The sequence below is a fragment of the Ips typographus genome, linkage group LG6 (assembly GCF_016097725.1).
Source record: "Ips typographus isolate SLU linkage group LG6, UJ_Ityp_2.0, whole genome shotgun sequence".
Taxonomy (NCBI): Eukaryota; Metazoa; Arthropoda; class Insecta; order Coleoptera; family Curculionidae; genus Ips; species Ips typographus.
In genome coordinates this window covers 281,957-298,960 of record NC_138427.1, presented here as the reverse complement: position 1 = coordinate 298,960, position 17,004 = coordinate 281,957, and the positions used below count along the sequence as shown (strand labels likewise).

At 33.1% G+C, this 17,004-nt stretch overlaps 1 protein-coding gene across 1 annotated transcript in view; it reads left to right on the top strand.

Annotated features, from left to right (window-relative positions):
• Upf2 (UPF2 regulator of nonsense mediated mRNA decay) overlaps positions 1 to 17,004 on the top strand; it is a 39,340-nt gene continuing 22,336 nt past the window's right edge. Inside the window, exons 1-6 of the mRNA XM_081982635.1 lie at positions 1 to 1,232; positions 3,598 to 3,829; positions 4,581 to 4,803; positions 8,415 to 8,815; positions 15,143 to 15,371; positions 15,423 to 15,621. Of these exons, the coding sequence (XP_081838761.1) occupies positions 225 to 1,232; positions 3,598 to 3,829; positions 4,581 to 4,803; positions 8,415 to 8,815; positions 15,143 to 15,371; positions 15,423 to 15,621 (2,292 nt within the window). The 5' untranslated portion in view covers positions 1 to 224. The remainder of the gene's footprint in view (positions 1,233 to 3,597; positions 3,830 to 4,580; positions 4,804 to 8,414; positions 8,816 to 15,142; positions 15,372 to 15,422; positions 15,622 to 17,004) is intronic.

Here is a 17,004-nt window from a genome sequence, read left to right as displayed (position 1 = left end):
ACCTTACAATTTCGTGTTGGTTGTTCCAAGTGCTTCAAGCTTCAAATGTTTTGATTTCTGTAGTTAATTGTTTATTTTACTTATTCTTAATCAATGTGAGTATTTCGGGCGGAATTGTCCTAGCCGCTCAAGACCGTAAAACCTAAGAAAGACCAACAATACAATTAGAAAACTATGTGGTGATAGTGAGTTTAAACAAAAACCATAGAAATTTAAGGTTTAAAATGGCTATGGAAGGAGTCACCACAGAGGAACCCCCTCAATCTGAAAGTGTTTCTCAAGAAAAGGAAATTGAGGAATTAACAAACTTTATAAAGGATGTGGAACAAAAACTAAAACTGAAACAGGATCTGCGAAATGCCAACCAGAATGCATCACAGTCCAGGCCAGCCGACTCGGATTTTAGTAAGCTTGACTCAAGTTTGAAGAAAAACACAGCATTTGTTAAAAAAATCAAAAACTTTACCTCTGTCCAAATTGATGTGTATCTTAAAGACATGGCTGGATTAAATTTGTCCAAGTATATCTCTGAAGTGGCTTCTGCTATAGTTGAATCAAAACTAAAAATGGCTGATGTGCCTGCTGCAGTAAAATTGTGTAGCATTTTGCACCAAACTTATGCAGAGTTTTCACAACATTTATTTGAAAACTGGCAAAAGGCTTTGGCAATCAAGGCAAATGAAAAAATTTCAAATCCCAGCAAACTAAGAGTGGATCTGCGCTTCTATGCTGAGCTGGTTCAATCAGGTGTTTTTTCAAATAAAAATGCCTTTTCACTATTAGGCTCTGTTTTAACAACATTAATAAATATGGATAAAGAAGAACATGTTAATGTTTCAATTATTTTGAGTTTTTGTAAACATTGTGGTGATGACTATGCTGGGTTGATTCCGAGACGGATTAGAGAGCTTTCAGCCAAAGTGGAAATTACACTACCTAAAAGCACTTTTTTACCACCTGAAAAGCAGCAAAATGTTAGAGGATTGCTAAAAGACTACTATTTGTCACTGAGCAAACATTTAGTGAAGGATCATCAGGAGCTGCAAAATTTTGAGAAACAGAATGTCAAAATTTTACAAACAAAAGGAGAATTGAGTCAGGAACGTAAAGAAAAACTGGAAAGTATGCAGTTAAACTATGAAAAATTACTGGCTAATACCCAAAGTTTTGCTGAGACTCTGGATGAGGATCTACCAATACTTAAAGTACAAAACTTACCAAAAGCTGAAGAGGTAAGTGTTTCATAATTAAGTAGGTTACAATTTTTAAACTGCATATTCTTTTTTAAGTTAGTTTATATCTTGGTAAATTTTTTAAATTTTTTAGAGGGGTTTTTATCAGATAATTTTTAATTTAAAGCCTTTTTGCTTGCTTTTTGTTGAGATATTTGATTTTCAAAGAGTTCAAAGAAATATAGTCTGTTTAGTGACTTCTGACTGTTGCATCACAATCACCAGCCAAAAAACATATGTCAGTGATTAAAAATGTGATATGGATTGAATGTCAAAATGATTATAGTTTTAGGTTATAAGGAGGGGTAGTACTTTCTCAGAATTCATACTTTTCTTCAAAACTGTGTGCTAGCATCTTCCAGGTGCATTGTTTTGTATTTCTGAAAATACATTTCTAGAGCAACTTTTTGCGTAGAATCTAGTAGTGTAGGTAAATAGTTTTTTCCTATTGGACACGATTTTTGAGATATATTATGTTACATACATTTTTTCTTTTTAACGATTTTTTTGTGCGTATCTCAAAAACCATGTCTAATAGAAAAAAACTATTTACACTACTGGATTCTACGCGCAAAGTTGCTGTGGAAATGTATTTTTAGAAATAAAAAATAATGCGCCTGGAAAGTTTGAAGAAAAGTACGAATTCCGGTGCAAGCTCAGAATTGCATTATCAACGTCAAGTGATGTGTACTTTGCAATTTAAGTTTTTACAACATTTTATTTATCAATTTTCCAAATTTAAATTGCGTTTTGAAGGTCACGTCACTGTTTTTGACTATGTCAACAGGTCTTTACAGTGTTGCAAGCTCAAAAACTTAATTATCCAAGTCACCTGACACGTATTTTCCAGTTTCAGTTTTTACAACTGTCTAAATTTTATTTATCAATTTTCCAAAGTTTAAACTGCGTTTTGAAGTTTATATTACTGTTTTTGACAATCTCAACTAGTCTTTACAGTGTTGCAAGCTCAAAAATCACAAATCATCAAAGTCACGTGACATAGTTGTTACAGTTTTACTCAAAATTTTAAAATACTAATAAAATAAGAAAACAAATATTTATATTTAATAAAAAAAATTATACAAATTATTATTTTTATTATTATACTAATTATTATTAGTATTAGATTTTTATTTTTATTTTTTTTATGTTTTTTATTTTTTTTTGCCTGTATATTTAATTTTTAAACTGTTTTTTTTTTAAATGATGTGTGTGTTTTTATTTTACACGTGCTAACTTGTTTACTATGACAGTTTTTATTCAATTTTCAATTTTAAGCTTTCTGCACAAGGTCAAATCAAGTGTCAAAAATTTGGAAAAACCTTTACGTTGTCACCTAACCTAACCTAAAAACTGTCACATGAGTTTTAAAAAAATACATTTTAAGCTTTTGGGTATTCAAAATTTGGAAAAGCAATTAGGTAACCTAAGGAAGTGATTTTTTTTAATCATTAATCTTTATGACATTTTGACAAGAGTCAAAATCAAAAAGACAAGAGTTAAAATGTCATAAAGATTGAACCATACCTATGAATATGACACATAAATTATCATAATTTAATTTTCCCACCCTAGTGCGGGAAAATGATTTCTTTACGCACTAGTGCGGGAATGTTATCATTCGCGCATGCTCGTAGTAAAACGAACTTACAGAGTGTTTTTAAATACGATGTATAAAATGAAAAGGTGTGAGCCCTTAGCTTATTTTAGCTTATTTTAGGACTGAAAACTGTAGTTTAATACAAAACCTTAAAACAGATACATAATATCAACTGTCAGTGTCAGGGAATTAATCAACCAAGATGGCGATTGTACAAAAACGGTTTTTAATTGGTCTTCTAAAACTGCAATTCGTTCTCCATTTAACCAACTTTCTAACTCTGCTAGTTTCCAAAAATCCCTTTACTAAACATTGAAAACAACTCACCCTGTACCTATAAAGGTTTCCCATCTATTTTAAGTAATATGTGGTTGAGTGAAAATTTATTAATCATTCATATACCAGTACATTCCCCTATGGAGAACTGATATCACTATCTACCGAAACGTATTTAAGTAGTTACTGCACCATCGTACTTTAAGCTTAACAGAACGTAGCTTTTAAGATCTATTCTTTATCAAAAACAAAAAATTAACTCCAGAATGGTGTTAAAAAAATATATTTTTCTGTTGTGTTATGTTCTGTTGTTTTTCTTTCTGTTCTGTGTGTTATATTATACAATAGTTATTTGTATACCTAGGCCGTGATAGTGTAAGCATCAGGAACAGTAACAGTTTTACTGATCTCAGACAAATTGGAATCCAAACTTTGTCATCGAAAGCTTACTAACGGTTCTTCATACTTAATATACTATTTTTTTTACAGAATATGATTGTGACGGGATCGGGTGCCGATTTCGATGAAAACAATTCAAACGTTGAGAGTATCTGGTGCGATATGGAAACCCAAAAGTTTTACTGTGATTTACCAGAGTTGACGGTGTTTTTGCCTACCGCTTATTTGAAAAACCAACCACCTCCGGCTCCAGTTGAAACTGTTACGGAAGAAGTTTTGGATTCTGATCTGGCTGCAGAAGCTGAAGACACTGAAGAGGATAGTAAGTCATACTAGTTCATAAATTTGTTTGCTGTGCAAAATTTAGATTTTGTTTATGCTTTACCTACACATACAGGGTGTCCAACCGTGTATAGTACCTTAAACGTTTATGACGTATGACGTAATTTGCGTATTCAGGTAATGCGTGAGCAGTGGCGGCTCCTCAATAAGTGCACATGTGCACGTGCACTCCCAAATTTTGAGTCCAAAAATGCATGTTTTTATTATAAATCTTATAATGATTGAAATAATTTTCTATTAATACCAAGTATTAATCTTGGAAATAAATAAGCTTTTATTAATAAATAAACGAAATCTGGACGAATTACGGATCGAATTACGGTGTGCACAATTAGATCGTGCACTCGGGGTTTTTCTTATCAGTCACGTGTTATCTTTCTTCGCGACTTTTTAAAATGCCTCCAGTATTTCCTAACGTTAGTGTGCAATATTTGAAAACAATTACATATTTTAAAATTGTAAGAATTTTGGGCGTGGTCTCAAAAAATTTTTGAGACCACAAATAATTGGTATCGGCGCTAATTGGCCCTTGTTTTGTGCCCTACCTTTCAAATTTACTACGAGCCGCCACTGTGCGTGAGGCTCTATTGATTTAAAATATCATCGCCACATTGTCACTTGTATTGAAAAGTAGCAATATTGTTATTTTAAATGGAAGACATATACATCCAGTGTTGTACACCCTGTATGCTATTACTATTGTTGACTTTGACATTGTTTGATTATTGAAGGTAAGTCCGAAGAAGCTCCACCATTTATCGAAGAAGAAACTGAAGACCAAACTTTATCTAACGCTAGTAATAAAATCATGCTGGAAGCATTTTTGAATAACCTGCCAAACTGTGTCAATAGGGAAATGATTGATAATGCGGCCATAGATTTTTTGGTTACCCTGAACATGAAACACAACAGACGGAAACTGGTTCGCACCCTTTTTGGAGTTAATCGAACGAGGTAAGTTTCAGCAGTTTAACATTGACGATAACGTAGAGCAGTCATGTGAACAATAATTTCAGCAAAAGTTATACTTTTTAAGCTAAACCTTTTGATTATCAGCGTACGCTTACAGTATTTGTTATCAACTATGTTTAAATTCCCCCCACATTTGGATATTTGAGAAAAACTTAAATTTTAAAACCTTTTTTTTAAACGTTCATACTTACTAATACAACGCTTCATTTAACTTATTCATTAAAGCAACAAAAAATATTTACCTATATACAGGGTTAGAAAAATAAATTGGACAGTGTATCTGTTTATTTTCATCTGGCATAAACTTGGAAACTGTCAAATATTTCTTCATGAAGCTATCAAACTATAAACCATTGCTCAAAGGCAGTGCAATCAGTACACATAATATTTAATGCTTGTTTTAGCTACAGTACAGGTAACGCGTCTATTTTGGACATATTTTAATCTCAAGCTCTGACATAAAACTGTCAAATACTACTACATGAAGGTATAAAAGTACAACATTTGTTTAAAAGCAATAAAATCAGTGTAAATCATATTGTTATGCATTTTATAGTTCCATGAGTTGTTTTTTGGTTCTATTGTGGGTCTATTTAGATAAGTTACAATAGTGGTAACTGTCAAATACAACTCCATGAATCTATCAAACTATGAAACATTCCTTAAAATCAGTATACAATCAGTCAATAATATTTAATATTTGTTTTTAGGTCTATGAATACAGTTTTGACAGTTTTTACGTACAAATACCAGGTGTCCAAGAGCACCCTGGACATAGGAGATTAACATGGGAAAACGGTTTTAATTTTTTTGCGCCTGTACGGTTGATTTGATTGAAAAATCGTATTAATGAAAGTTGTAGTACCTATCACGGACTAGTTTTCTGTATTTTTTTCGGATCTCTAACTTGAGCCCTTTCGTCGTAAAACACGAGCAAAAATGCGCAAATTTCAACTTTTTACCTGCACTGTATAAGCGGTTGTCGAGCAACCGTACCAGCAACAATGATTTGTTTACTCGTTGCCCGACAACCGCCTATACAGTGCAGGCCAAAAGTTTAAATTTTCTCATTTTTGTTTGTGTTTTACGACGAAAGGGCTCAAGTTAGAGATCCGAAAAAAATACAGAAAACTAGTCCGTGATACGTACTACAACTTTCATTATTACGATCTTCCGATCAAATCAACCGTACAGGCGTAAAAAATTCAAAACCGTTTTCCCATGTTAATCTCCTATGTCCAGGGTACTCTTGGACACCTGGTATATGTTTCTGATCTGATGTGTTAAGCTACGTTGTATGTACTTTTTCGCTTTAGAAGTTAAATTTTGACAGGTAACGCGTTCATTTTGGATATATTTAAATTTGTCACAATGGTGGTAACTGTCAAATACCGTCCCATGAAGGAATAAATCTACATATTTTGTTTAAAAGCAATACAATCAATGTAAATCATAATCTTATGCATTTTTAAAATCTTGCCGTTTTGAAACGTATCAACAGAATTTAATCCGGTTTGGACTGTCATTGGGCTTGGTTTATTGGCTTTTCACTGATTTAAAAAACTTTTGCTTTAATGCGTTTTCACTGCTTTATACAGGGTCTGAAAGATGTGAGTACAAAAAAGTGAAAATTTCAAGTAGTTCTCAATTGACTAAGAATTTTTTTGGTTTTGTTTCAACATAAGGAAGTGTTATTTAGGTTAATATCTCGGGACGTTTTTGGGCGTTTCTTACTTAACATCATGTTAATGTCATGTGTCCGAAGAAATATAATTTTTTCCGGAAAATGGATATCATATCATGGTTTGGATCTATCATTCAAATTCCGTTGTATGTTCAACATTATCTGTTACATAATCTGAGTTCTTTTCATGTCAAGCCCCATATTTGGTAGGACTTTATAGGGTGTCCAGCGACCGTGTGTGAAACTTGAAATTGTTTGCACAAGTTGTTCTTCCACTTTAACTGCCTCTAGACACCATGTATGGTTCTATCGGTCAAGGGAGTTGCTTTAAAATTATACAACCCATAATATGGGACCTATGCGTGACTTAAAATGACTAATTCGAGATTGAGCACTGCTGTGTCGCCTTTTTTGGATAAATCGATATTTTTTGAGTCACAGGATGTTAATTGGTAAATGGCCAAAAATGTCCCGAGATATTGACCTAAGCCTCGACCTAAGCAACACCTCCTTATGTTAAAACAAACCAAAGAAAATGATTGATCAATTGGGAACTTCTTGAAAATCTCACTTTTTTGCACCCGCTTCTTTTCCACCCTGTTTAGTACAGTGGCGGTGCATTTAAGTCAGAGTTTTTCCCATCTACCAAACGCCAATAAATTAAGTTCAATGATAGTCCAAACCGCATCAAAATCTGTCGTTTCGTTTAGAACTGGCGAGGTTTTAAAAATGACTTAAAAAAATTGTCCCGGTTGAGGCGGCGTGCAGTTTAATTTCTAACTATTTTTTGGGGCTCCACATGTGGTGCAGAATACGTATCACAAAATTACAATGTATAAATGAGGAAATAGTTCTTTACCTAACAAGTGCGGGAAGTGACACTTTTCCGCACTCTGATTGCAGTTGACCGAACGACGCAAAGCGGACGCGCAAAAAAGCATAAAAAAAAAACGAGCGGCAAAGACACTACAATGCGAACAATAGCATTTAATAATAAATAATAATTTAATTAAAGGGGTTACAATAGAAAACCAGTCCAACCAGTCACGTTCATTTCTTACGGGTGGGTTGTCAGTTTAGATTTTAGACGTTGTCAATAGTATATTACATACTCAGGTAGAAAGTGTTTGATTTCTGTCGAGAAATTAGGTACAGTAGACGGCAATATATCGGCCGATGCACGTCATTGACGTTTAACACGCCACGTTGTCAGATGTTTAGTTTTTTCATAAAAACCCGAACTTGAGTTATTCATAGTGAAATAATAAACTTGCTGTAATTACAAAATTGTTAACAAAGCCGAATTAAACAACAATGACGATTATTCTGTTTAAAAACTGACATTTCAGTAATTATGTTATCAAAATAGACTATTATAGCAACATTTCACAGATTAATATTTCATTAACATTTTAAGATAAATATGACATATTATTTAAATCAGAAAGAAGAACGCTTTTCACAAATGGAATAACATACAGGGTGTTACGTTTAAATAAGTGCATCATTCTTTGATTTCATCTTGTATGATTACAGGCATAGAAAATTCCCGTAAAGTAATATGACTTTCATATACAACTTATTATTCTAGGAGCAATAATAACGGTGATAAGGGGTGGGTAACTTATAGTTAATAACCCTGAACATGTTTTGAATGTGACAGCTACCCCTTTATTTGGCACATTCGTAACATTCCAAACATTTACCGGTCTACTGTCGTTGTTACGTCTTGTTTAATTATCCTCATAGCAAATTATTATTATTACGCGCAAATTTCTCACTACTAACTCACTAATTCTTGTCAAAATTGTATCACATTTACGAGATATAATTATCGAATTTGAAACGCTTGCTTCTACGCTTTTGTAGACTGCTTCAATAAATTGAAGTAAAAAATATATATTTACAGGTTAGATTTGTTACCATTCTACGCTCGTTTCGTGGCGATTTTGTATCCAGCAGTACCGGAGGTCGGTAACGATTTGTGTCAAATGCTGCGACAAGATTTTAAGTTCCACGTGAAGAAGAAAGATCAAATTAATATCGAGTCGAAAGTGAAGGTGGTCAGATTTATCGGAGAACTGGTTAAGTTTAAATTGTATTCGAAAATTGAAGCGTTATACTGTTTGAAAGTGTTGCTGCATGATTTTTCCCATCACCACATTGAGATGGCTTGCAATTTGTTGGAAGTGTGCGGTAGATTTTTGTATTGCAGTCCAGATTCGCATCAGCGTACTAAAGTTTATTTGGAACTGATGATGAGGAAAAAGACAGTCATGACCTTAGATTCCAGATATGTTACGCAAATTGGTAAGTAACTTTTGTATTTTCTTGGATACTTCACAGTTAATTTACATTCAAGTCCCGATTATACCTAGTTGCATCGGTCATTTACAGCTAAACCATTAATAATAAAATAGTTAAGTTCTATTTTTAAATGGAACCCTGTATGTTTTAGAGGAGATTTCGATTTTCAGTCGAAAGTAAGTGCAACTTTAATGACCTGATCACATATTTTTTTGTCTTTATCATTTAATAGAGCAGATAATCCACTGAGAGATAATGAACTTCTATTTCTCTTCAATAAAAGACGTGTTTACGCAAATTATTGAAAGAAATTTTCCTTGAATTTTAAACGAATTTATTCCATAGTATTGCCGCTCACTAAAATATTTTTTTATGCAGTTTTAAAAGTGTGTAATGTAGTTGGTGTCTGTAGAGTTTATATCAACATCAAAATGGCAAATAAATTTAATAAGTATATCGTATAGGACCTGCCACACTACAGGTAAAAGTGAATTTTCATTTTCAAATAACACAATTAAAAGAAACAATGAATTTGGTTGGTTGGTTGGTTGTTCCATGCTATAATATAAAATATTGCTTCAAATACTTATTTCTACAGATGTAAGATATATCGCCCAAATATAAATATAAACTGCTTTTGAACTGTATCTCAGAAATGCCTTAGCCGAATTTAATGAATGAAAAGGATTTGAAAAGAATGTTTTTAGTAGAATTAGAGCTAGGAATTCATTTTTGACTTACAGTCATTTCTTCACCGATATACAGGATAAAGAAAAAGGTTCTGCAATTTTCTTGAATTTCTACCAAGTGCCTTTGATGATGGGATAATTTTAGAACATTTTTGTGGTGTCATATAATGGGTTGGATGTTTGGAATATTAGAATTTATCAAATTTTGCTCTACAAAAGGAAGGTGTTTTCGAAACAGATGTACTTTTTGATAAATCACTTTGTATCTCGGGAATACCACGACTAATTTTAAGGAGATAAATTAACACAAAATATTTACTGGTTGTAAAATCAGTAACGTACGACGGAAGTTAATACAAAGTTTTTTAGTGTTGGGCAAAATTGGAAAAATTTAATGGGGTTATAGGAAGTTTACACTTTCTTGTACCGGGTGACCCAATAAGACTGTTCCTCAACCATATCTCATAATCTCATTTTCTCAATATTTCAGGTTAGGAACGAGAATTTGAAAAACGGTTTTTACTGGCCTATTTGGATGTTATTTGGCTACTTTTTCATAAAGAAAAAGTCATATCATTCCATTTATTTTTTTTTATTTTATTTTTTTGGAATTTTAGTTATGGTGTCAAAAGTAGCCCCCTGGCGCAGAAAGATTCAACTAAATTAACTATATTTTGGTTGATTCTTATTGCCCAAGAAATGCTGTTTTCAACAATACCAAATTTGTTAAAATTGGTCAAACTGTTAAGAAGTTAAAGCAGGTTATTGCAAAAACTATATTAGAAATTATACTGGTCTAAGTGTCCTTTACAATTGAAGGGCTTAATGTGAAACAATGACAAGCCTTATTTTTTTTTTAAATGAAATCTTATTTTTCTAAAGCTTGCAGTAATTTTATTAAAACACATTAAACCATTCAATTTTAATATCTAATTTGGTGCACATAACTAAAATAACACTTTTAAGGTGGTTTTATGCACGACGTTAAAATAAAATGAAGCTAAACTAATTTGGTACTAAGAAACATCAACATGTGTAATGACATGTGGATATTTATGCAACCAAATTTTCTATTAAGAAGTTGGTCAACTTTTAACTTTCTTAACTTAATATTAATTTTGATGCTTATCGCGTGTGGGCGGAATAGGATTTGGACAAATGTTTTGCGACATTGCCAAAATTCCATTTAAAAAGATAAATATCTTAGCATTGCAGCAATATCATCTATATATTGTAATATTTAAATATGAACTAGAAAACGATCAGGGTTGTGTTACAGTTTTTTTACAGATTAAAATAATTAGGTAATAAAATAATAATAGTAGTTATTTATGTATTAAGCGCGCAAACCATGAATGATTGCCGATTGAAACGTCATTCGAGAGCATAAAAGTCACATTGTGCGCGTAATTCATACAATATTTTTTCTACAAACATCGCTAAATATCTAATACAACTAAACTTACTGCGTAGGTACTCAAAAACAGGATCAAAACTATACACAATTGAATACTGACATAAAACTGGTGACACTGACATTTCCAATAATGGCATGCATTGTGGCCGTTGCTCTGGACAGCAAGCGAAAAAAATTTTATCGCTCGCTACCCTTGGAAACGCGCGATAAAGGAAACTCCTCAGTAAAGGGTAACTTTTCGTTGAGATTTGGAAGCGAAAAATGCATCATTATTGAATGTTTGTAGAAAAAAATATTTTGGTATTTGTTAATTGAAATTCTTGTTAAAACATGATTTTCGCAGAAACATTTTATTTTAATAGTTTAAGTACGAAAAACACAATTTGACAACGCCGATAAACAAAAGATCTACGTGCGCATGCGTATTTTTTCTAAGTTGTTAATTTCGTGCTGCATAAATTGAATGTAACTACAAACCTTACTTTAATTTAGTAAAATTCTGACTTGCTTTAATTTAACGTCGTGCATGAACGTGTGAATCCACAACTTCAATCGGAGAAAATTTGAAGTTTGTGCCAAAAACGACATGCGTCCATCATCATCATCATCAAACAGCCTGTCTCGTCCACTGCTGAACATAGGCCTCCGTTAACGATCTCCATTTATTTCGATCCTGGGCATCCTGGATCCAATTTGGTGCTACTCTTTTTATGTCATCCGTCCACCGGGTCGGCGGACGACCTCTGTTCCTGAACACATCTTGCCTAGGTCTCCACTCTATGATCTTTTTGGTCCATCTTTCGTTGGTCATTCTTGCGACATGTCCGACATGCGTCCGTCTGACGCAAAACAGAATACAACCAAGGTTACTTATTGTTGTACGAGCAGGTAGTTATTACGTATATTTTAAGTACATTAAAGTACTTTTTCTGTCGACCATGTATTACCTAACAGCCTTTTTTAATGGACGATAACGAATGCAAAATCCCCAAAATCGTTCATTAATGAGTCCCATTAATGCATGATTTTTTAATTGTTTTACTTTAATGCACGAATTTATCATAGGCAACAAAATACGCTCATAGTATAGTTCCATCATTCTTTATTTATATTAAACAGAGAGAAATAGACGCACATTATTTAGTTATTGCCTATGATTTCGGTTTGCCGTGTTGCGTATACAATTTAGGATAATAATAGTTATTTACATTACTAGTGGGGTATGAGCATTTTTATAGTCACGAGTGGGAGTGTTGCCACGACGAGGTCGTAGACCGAGTTGTGGTGATCACACGAGTACGTTAATTTGCCATACCCCACGCGTGATGTACAACATTTTATCTACGACCATCAGAAGCAGCGTAAAGTAAGAAAAAAATTCATATTTTGTGCAATGTGAACTATTTAGGAACGTCTCGTATATGCTTGCTACGGGTAGTTATTTGTTACCCTTAAATCTTGTCATCTACGCTGTACTGTTTCGGTGTTGTTGCTATGGTGGCCATTTGTTTCCACATATCACTTAAGCGACAATTTAACAGTGTCAGTCACAAATTTTTAAAAGTGCATTTCGTTATGAACATGTCTGAAGAACTTCCGTCAGATATTGAAGAAGCTGCCGCAAACGTGGTATCTGGCTTGTTGCCTGCCAAGTCAAAGGAGAAATATGAAAAAATGTATCAAAGTTATGTTTAAATTCAATAAACAATTACAGCAGAAATTTTCATTTAAAGTTGTTTTATCGCACTAGTGCGATAAAATCGATTATTATCGCACTAGTGCGGTAAAATCGCTCATTACGTAACTCAAAATGAGCTATGTAATGAATGATTACCATGCTAGGAGTAGATAAACGTTTTTTATAGACTACAGTCGACGGACTAATTGGAATTACTTACCAAATTTCACACAAATAAACAATGTTTGAAACGTTTTCGACGCAGCCAAAGTTTGACCGGTGTCCCGGATTGTCACCGGGTGACAGCTGATTAACTTCGTCTTTTAGGTTGAGGTGTTGAATGGATTTGATTCATTGTAAATTGTAAGTTTGTATCATTTGCTTTATCATATATTAAAGTAGATGTTTTTATTCTTTAATTGAACACTAACTGAAACTTGAATGGCTTTTTCATTGCCTCAAAACATAAGCCAAAATTCAATGTTTTGATGCCAACTGTCAGTGAGGATGACAATCAGAAGAATTATTTTGTTTACGTTCAAGATTAGCTGTAATTGGTCTATTTCATATCGCACGCTGAAGATTGTCTGTGATTGGTCTATAACATATCGCACGCTGAAAATTGCCTGTGATTGGTCTATTTCATATCGCACAGTTGCGGAAAGTCTAGGATTCTGTATTCGTTCAACCGTTGGCAATTGCCTACTTATGCGTTCTCTAAACTGTTAAGGAATGAACCAATATCCCTGTAGGAGTAGAAAAATACATTTTTTCTAATTTTGACATATAAAGTGGTACTTTTCAAAACTGACAACAGTGACGTAACGTTTTACTAGTTACGAAAAGTAACACTTTTGTAACTAGTGATGTAATGGCCATTTCTTAACTAGTTAATAAATGAATACGACAATTTATTAGCTTTTCTAACTTCTTTTTTACTCATTTAAACTGTGAAAATCAAAAATAAGTACAATTTATAAACTCCGACATGTTTTCTCTAGTAAACACATTAGATTTCTTCGCCTTATACCCATCGCTGCATGTTTTTAAATACGCAATTAATTATCGCACCATTAAATATCTGTCACAAAATTTCTCGCAATGTTTACAGCATAAACAATACTTGACGTGGCAAAATTTTGATATATTAACAAAACACGGACAAGTCACCATGGATATTTCATTTGGAACAACTAGGGGGATCGGGAGGTAGGCATAGATGTTGGATGTGAAACTATAATTTACTTAGTTTGTACCACTTTTAACTATTTACCATCCAAAATTAGAAAAAATCATGTATGAAACACGTTTCGAAAATGTCTAATTGTGTAACTCATTCAAATTGCAGAAACACGCTTTGCTCGTCCTGCAAACATTCGTTCGTTACACAAAGCCGCACTTTTCGTAACTGGTTATATAAATAGCTATTAATTACACTATGTACAAATATTATAGGTACTAAAAAGTACATACTAAGTACGTATAGATGTGTACGTACATTTTAGATCCATCAAAGTGCGAATTATAAACGTACAATTGAGGTACACTACGTACCAACATAAATAAACCCTAAAAAGTACGTACTAAGTACGAAGAGTGCTATTTGGGATATAAGAAAGAATGTTTTAAAATTATCTCAGCTTCAAATGCACTAGCTTGAAATTCAAAAAATTTGCGGCACATTTTTCTTTACCTTGTATATCTATGGAAAAATTACTTTTAAGGCAAAATGAATAAAGCATCATTCACATAAACTTGATGGCTATTGCAACGGTACGGTATGTGTACTGCTAAAGGTTAGGTACATTATAAACTACGGTACTGTTCATACTTGTATACTGTTGAATTAATAACTTAATAGTAGTGCAAAACCTATCTAGCTTTTAGCTTTTACTCTTAAGTTTTGCCACCTTAATCCTTAATACAAGCAACCAATAAGGAGAGCCATTTCAGACGTTTGACACATGTGTATTTTTGTTGTCAATTGACTGTTCAAAGTTCGAAAATTTGAAAGAATGTTTTCTTGTATTTGTTTATGAATGTCTGTTCAGTTTGTACCTAATTATCTTTTTTAAAACAAATAGTCGAAGTCTAGACGATGGTTACGATTATTAGTATGACGTTTATGTCTTGTGTTTCTGAAATTCTAACCTGATTCCTATTTTCTAATTCTAATTTTGAGTTTATTGTGAATGATGTCATTTGTCTACTTCTTGCAGTGCACTTGCCATTAACAGTACAAATGCACTGCATGTCATGTGAATGTTACTTAACTGTCCTGATTCTAGAAGAAACGACCTTTCAAAACCTTTTTTGATTATTAAATTCGGCTGAGGAATTTTGGAGATACAGACCGTTAAAAATGGTCAAAAATGTTGCTGTGTCGATTTTTTCCGTGAGCGTTATAGCGCCAGTGTGCGGCGCTATATGGTTATTAATTAAAAGCTATATTTTTTTTTAATATACAAGATAATATACTATATTATATTATTGCTCGTCCGTATCCGATGCCTGCTTAATGCAAATAACTTAAACTATTTTTTCAGAAAACGCTTACTATTACGTAAACCCGCCAGAGGTAATCACTGTTGTGCAAAAGGAACGACCAGTTATGCACCAGTTTATTAGAAAAATGTTGTATCAAGATTTACAAAAAAACAACACGGACAAAATAATGCGACTAATGAGACGACTAGATTGGAATAACGAGGAAACCTACTCTTACGCTATTAAATGCCTGACCGGTGCTCACAATGTAAAATATTTCAACATACGGTAAATATAATCAACGGTATAGTTGTCATCACCAAGCAGTTGTTTTTTTAGGTGTCTGGCAAGTTTGTTGTCAGGGTTGGTCGGTTATCAAGAGGAAATTGGTACTAAAGTGGTTGATGGAGTTTTAGAGGATATCAGACTAGGAATGGAAATTAATTTGCCGAAATTTAATCAGAGACGCGTAGCTCAAATTAAATATCTTGGGGAACTATACAACTATCGAATGGTGGAAAGTGCTGACGTATTCAAAGTAAGTGATTATTACAGTTAAATTTGACTTTTAAGTGTTGAAATTGTCTTGCTCTAATTAAATTTTTGGGGTTTTCAATTTGTTTTTTATCGGTTTTGTCTTTGAATTAAGGTAACGAGTCAAACTTTCTGATTCCTAACATTACAGGCTTGAAAATTGACTTTAAAGCGTTAAGCTTGACTTTTAAATGTTTAAATTATATTGCATACTTTAATTTGTTTAACATAAACATTACAAGCTTGAAATTTGACAGGTTTTGATTTTGACTTTTAAATTTTGAAATTGTTATGTTTTTCACTTTGATTCCTAACGATTTTAGCTTTAAAGATTTACCTAGCAAGTCAAACTTTCTGATCTGAACATTTTCAGCTTGAAAAATACTTTAAAGGTTTGAATTCGACTTTTAAATGTTAAAATTATCCTGCAGATTCAAAGTAGTCTTTTGAAGTAAATCTTCCTATTTTTCACTTCAATTTGTAGCCATTTAGCTTTGTAAATTGACCTGAAAACTCGCACTTTCTAATTCCCAACATTACAAGTTTGAAAATTGACTTTAAAGCTTTAAGTTTGACTTTGAAATATTCAATTTGTTATGCAATCTGTAAATTGTCTTAAGGGTGTCCCAATAAGCTGTGCACGCGGCTGTTTCTCGAAAACTATACATAGTATGGTTACGAACATTTTTTTTTTAGTAAATGTGGCCAAGAGACAATTCTGGAAATTATTTTCAGCTTTCTAAATCCACCGCTAGGAGGCGTTTCGATGCCATTAAAATGAAAAAGGTCCAAAAACTCTAAAAATTTAAATGGAAAGGATAGTAAAAATCTTATAAAAGTAATCCCCTATTCTCTACGAAGAATTTTCCTATTTAACTTTTTTTCTATCTCTTCAAATAAAGTGATAGTCCAAAGTTTGCTTTGAAAGAAATGAAATATCTCGAAAACGGCTAATCGTAAAAACTCCGTTTTGGCGGCATTTTCAAGAGCATTTTCTGTCGATAGAGGGCGTTTTTACAAAAATTGCACTTTCATCTCAGATATCTCGAAAAAATCAATTGCAAAAAATTAATTTTGCCTAAGCTGGCTTTGAATACCGTCAAAAATGCCCTAATTTTAAAGTCAATGACAAAATGCCGGCAGTTGCAGCAAAACGGACACCAGGTTCATGTTCTCCATGCCAAAATTAGTTAAAATGGCCCCTTGACATGTCTAAATCCAATATGGTAGTAGGCCAAGAAAACCCTTCAGTTGAAGAAAATGTCGGTGCATTTTTCCAAAAATGGATAGATTATTTGAAACATTCTGTAGACCTATCATATGATCGTAGGTAGCTAATGGAGCTATCACGTGACGTTGAGCGCGCACTGATAAGTTGCTCCGTTTG